The 5,000-nt window shown below is 45.0% G+C and overlaps 1 protein-coding gene across 2 annotated transcripts in view; it reads left to right on the top strand.

Annotated features, from left to right (window-relative positions):
* The window catches only part of LOC130432513 (intermembrane lipid transfer protein VPS13B-like), a 111,186-nt gene that overhangs the window by 52,971 nt on the left and 53,215 nt on the right, over positions 1 to 5,000 (top strand). For both annotated transcript variants that reach the window (XM_056761900.1, XM_056761901.1), the window contains 3 exons: positions 305 to 508; positions 1,295 to 1,421; positions 1,724 to 1,867. In XM_056761900.1, coding sequence (XP_056617878.1) covers positions 305 to 508; positions 1,295 to 1,421; positions 1,724 to 1,867 — 475 coding nt within the window. The remainder of the gene's footprint in view (positions 1 to 304; positions 509 to 1,294; positions 1,422 to 1,723; positions 1,868 to 5,000) is intronic.

Below are 5,000 nucleotides of genomic sequence, written 5' to 3'. Positions count from 1 at the left end.
AGCATTCACTATATCATTATACATTGAGCACATGTCTGTGTTCAGCGTCTGTGTGTCGCTCTTCTCTCTCTCTCACTCTCTGTCTCTCTGTGTCTGTAGCTGTGATATGATGTTTTTTTTGTTGTTTAACAGGTTCATGCATATGTAAAATTATAGAATTGTTGTTGAGTTTAAATATTATAAAGCAATGAAGGACTTCATTGGATACTTTTTTGCTTTGTTTTTCGTTTTGTTTGACTTTGATATAATTAAATTGTGAATAAAAGTTGAGATTAAAAATAAAAAAAATCTCTCTCTCTCTCAGACGGGCATTAAATCTGGGAGTGTTGCGTGATCCGGGCTCAGAGGTTGAAGATCGTCAGTATCAGATCGATCTTCAGAGCATCAACATGGGCACGGCTCTGTGGGATGATCTGAGACCTGAGAGAGAGAGCTCAACGGGCGGCTGTCCTCCAGACGGAGAGAGAAATTCCCAGAATCCCGCGCTGGAGTGGAACATGGCCAGCAGGTGATTAACACACAAACAGACTGCATCCGTCTATCAAACAACTTCAGAGATGAGAGTTTACACAACAACAATACACAACTGATTTCATACACAGTGTGTGTCTGTCTGTCTGTCTGTGTGCGTGTGTGTGTGTGTGTGTGTGTCTGTCTGTCTGTGTGTGCTTGTGTCTGTGTGTCTGTCTGTGTGCATGTTTGTGTGTGTGTGTGTGTGCATTTGTTTCAGTGTCATTTTTCACTGATTCAGACAAGCTGAGAAATCACATGACCTTCTGTCAGAATATCTTCAGTCTACATGTTGTATATTGTGTGTTCAGTCTGTTGTAAATTGAAAGCACTCGTCCTGTGAGGTCATGTGAGATCTCACACACCTGTTCAGGTAACTGGATCTGCTCCAATGGTGTTCTGGCCGTAATCCTTCAGTTCCTGCTGTCTAATCCACTAGATGTCATTAATATCTGCGCTTTCACTCTATCAGTGTTTTTATAGGAGCAGATGTGACTATTAACAGCACATTATAAAAGCCTTGTGCGTTTCTTTAACTGCCCACAAATGTTCACTGAGATCCTGTCAGAGAAACACAAATGTGTGTGAGTCAGAGTGTGGGACCTCTGTTCGCTGTCTGTGTGTGTGTCTCTGTGTGTGTGTGTGTTTGTTTAGCGTGTAATATGTATAGTTAGGTGTTCAGTGAAGTTAAATGAAGAGAATCAGATAATCTTCAGTCATGATAAATATCCCTCACATGTAGTTCATGAGTGTTTGTGTTGTTATTGCATGTGTGTGTTTGCAGAATTCGCAGACACCAGGAGAAGAGAGTCATTCTGTCGCCCATCATCACAGATTTCTCTGTACGGATAACTGCCGGTCCTGCTATCATCTACCGCAAACCTCTCGCAGCAGCGCACGGAGCAACTGAGGTACAGACAGAAAAACTTTTATCACTCTGTGTGTGTGTGTGTGTGTGTGAGTGCTTGAGTGCGTGATTGAAAATCAATCAGTGTCAATCAAATCTGTCTAAAACTAGTGCAAAACTGAACTAAATGAAAACAAGATCTGCCATTTTAACATTGTGTAAGTGATGAAGGCATTTTTTTCTTAAGGGATCCAAAAAGCATTAAAAAGCACAAATGTAATCCACAGCATTGAGTGATTATTACATTAACTTGTGTTTATGTGTTCAGGAGCAGTATTGTGTGATAATGTGTTGTGTTGTTGTCAGGAGGTGGTGGTGTGCGGTCACAGTTTGGAGATGAATGTGACGTCGAGTCTGGAGCTTTATCTCAGTGTCTCTCAGGTGCAGCTACTGCGACGTCTACTGCAGGCCAACGTGGGACTGACAGCTGTCAATCAAACTCCTGCAGATGTATGATAACACAAATACAAATGACACGGCACACACACGTCCTAAACCTCTCCGTCTGTCTGTCTACGTGTGTGTTGAAAAGTGTAGAGTGTTGTGTGTGATGTTTTGTGTGGATCACTGGAATACGTGTCTGATGATGTGAGTCTCTGCACTGGGTGTTGTGTGTGTGTGATGTTTTGTGCAGATCACTGGAACACGTGTCTGATGATGTGAGTCTCTGCACTGGGTGTTGTGTGTGTGTGATGTTTTGTGCAGATCACTGGAACACGTGTCTGATGATGTGAGTCTCTGCACTGGGTGTTGTGTGTGTGTGATGTTTTGTGCAGATCACTGGAACACGTGTCTGATGATGTGAGTCTCTGCGCTGTGTGTGTGTGATGTTTTGTGCAGATCACTTGAACACGTGTCTGATGATGTGAGTCTCTGCGATGTGTGTGTGTGTGATGTTTTGTGCAGATCACTGGAACACGTGTCTGATGATGTGAGTCTCTGCACTGGGTGTTGTGTGTGTGTGATGTTTTGTGCAGATCACTGGAACACGTGTCTGATGATGTGAGTCTCTGCACTGGGTGTTGTGTGTGTGTGATGTTTTGTGCAGATCACTGGAACACGTGTCTGATGATGTGAGTCTCTGCACTGGGTGTTGTGTGTGTGTGATGTTTTGTGCAGATCACTGGAACACGTGTCTGATGATGTGAGTCTCTGCACTGGGTGTTGTGTGTGTGTGATGTTTTGTGCAGATCACTGGAACACGTGTCTGATGATGTGAGTCTCTGCACTGGGTGTTGTGTGTGTGTGATGTTTTGTGCAGATCACTTGAACACGTGTCTGATGATGTGAGTCTCTGCGCTGTGTGTGTGTGATGTTTTGTGCAGATCACTGGAACACGTGTCTGATGATGTGAGTCTCTGCACTGGGTGTTGTGTGTGTGTGATGTTTTGTGCAGATCACTGGAACACGTGTCTGATGATGTGAGTCTCTGCGCTGTGTGTGTGTGATGTTTTGTGCAGATCACTTGAACACGTGTCTGATGATGTGAGTCTCTGCGCTGTGTGTGTGATGTTTTGTGCAGATCACTTGAACACGTGTCTGATGATGTGAGTCTCTGCACTGGGTGTTGTTTGTGTGTGTGATGTTTTGTGCGGATCACTGGAACACGTGTCTGATGATGTGAGTCTCTGCGCTGTGTGTGTGTGATGTTTTGTGCAGATCACTTGAACACGTGTCTGATGATGTGAGTCTCTGCGCTGTGTGTGTGATGTTTTGTGCAGATCACTTGAACACGTGTCTGATGATGTGAGTCTCTGCGCTGTGTGTGTGTGATGTTTTGTGCAGATCACTTGAACACGTGTCTGATGATGTGAGTCTCTGCGATGTGTGTGTGTGATGTTTTGTGCAGATCACTTGAACACGTGTCTGATGATGTGAGTCTCTGCGATGTGTGTGTGTGTGATGTTTTGTGCAGATCACTGGAACACGTGTCTGATGATGTGAGTCTCTGCACTGGGTGTTGTGTGTGTGTGATGTTTTGTGCAGATCACTGGAACACGTGTCTGATGATGTGAGTCTCTGCGCTGTGTGTGTGTGATGTTTTGTGCAGATCACTTGAACACGTGTCTGATGATGTGAGTCTCTGCGCTGTGTGTGTGATGTTTTGTGCAGATCACTTGAACACGTGTCTGATGATGTGAGTCTCTGCGCTGTGTGTGTGTGATGTTTTGTGCAGATCACTTGAACACGTGTCTGATGATGTGAGTCTCTGCGATGTGTGTGTGTGATGTTTTGTGCAGATCACTTGAACACGTGTCTGATGATGTGAGTCTCTGCGATGTGTGTGTGTGTGATGTTTTGTGCAGATCACTGGAACACGTGTCTGATGATGTGAGTCTCTGCACTGGGTGTTGTGTGTGTGTGATGTTTTGTGCAGATCACTGGAACACGTGTCTGATGATGTGAGTCTCTGCGCTGTGTGTGTGTGATGTTTTGTGCAGATCACTGGAACACGTGTCTGATGATGTGAGTCTCTGCGCTGTGTGTGTGTGATGTTTTGTGCAGATCACTGGAACACGTGTCTGATGATGTGAGTCTCTGCGCTGTGTGTGTGTGATGTTTTGTGCAGATCACTTGAACACGTGTCTGATGATGTGAGTCTCTGCGCTGTGTGTTGTGTGTCTGGAGTGGAGAGGCCCTCAGGGACAGCCGCCCGTCTGTTTGTTGGGTTAGTTGAAGGTCAGCGGGCTGCCGCGTGTTGGCTCTGAAGCTCAGATGAATGTTTTCAGGGTTCGGCGGTGACCTCTGAACTCCTGGACTTCTTGTCGCTGGGAAGGTCGTCTGTGTTTTCTTTCTCTGTTGGAGCAGAAGTAAGTGAGCTTCTCGTTCTTTAGCTCCTCGCTCAGAGTTGGCCATCTGACTCTCCACAGCTTATCTCAAATGTTTTTACGCGTTCAAAGTTCGTGTTCTTGGCCTTCTCGTCTGTGTTATGAAACTCAAGCTTTCTTTTTCTGCTGGTGCTCGTGACCCTTTGTGCCAGAATGGCCTGATAATTGACAGGCAGTCAAAACACGGAGCCGCTTTACTCCGGAACTGCTCTCAGATTCTCCGCTTCACCTCAGAAACTCGATCTATTTGAGATCAGTAGCAGCTGAGGCCTTCGCTCATAACACTTTGTCAGAATTGGCGTGAAAGTTCCGATTAAATCATCAGGCGCAGAATGAAATGAAAGAGAGCCGTCTGACCCCAGACTCCGACTTTGAGTTGAGGTGAAAGCGGGCGGCGCTCGTGAAGAGTGTTTGGTTAGACTGACCCGAAACAACCAAACGCCCTTCACCTGTAAAAGCAAGATGACATGTTTAAAATCACAGGTGAGACTGAGGTGAAGTGATCCTTGAGTTCAGTCCCACAGCATCATGAACACAAAGAGAAGAAAGATGAAGAGTGTCTTTAATCTCATGTCCTGTCAAAGCTCTATGAGGTTCTTTCTTCTGCAGAACACAAAAGAAGATATTTAGATATTTTGTCTGAACACAAACCACTGAGACTTGTTTTTCTTTTGTGTTCCACTGAAGGACGAGTCACAGAATGAATGATGAGAGAATCTGGTGAATTTGTTTTGATCAGATTTCTCTCCAGCTCA

This window comes from Triplophysa dalaica, chromosome 12 (genome assembly GCF_015846415.1).
Source record: "Triplophysa dalaica isolate WHDGS20190420 chromosome 12, ASM1584641v1, whole genome shotgun sequence".
NCBI classification, from domain to species: domain Eukaryota; kingdom Metazoa; phylum Chordata; class Actinopteri; order Cypriniformes; family Nemacheilidae; genus Triplophysa; species Triplophysa dalaica.
The sequence above is the reverse complement of the archived record's forward strand: the minus strand, read 5'-3'. Positions and strand labels throughout refer to the sequence as shown.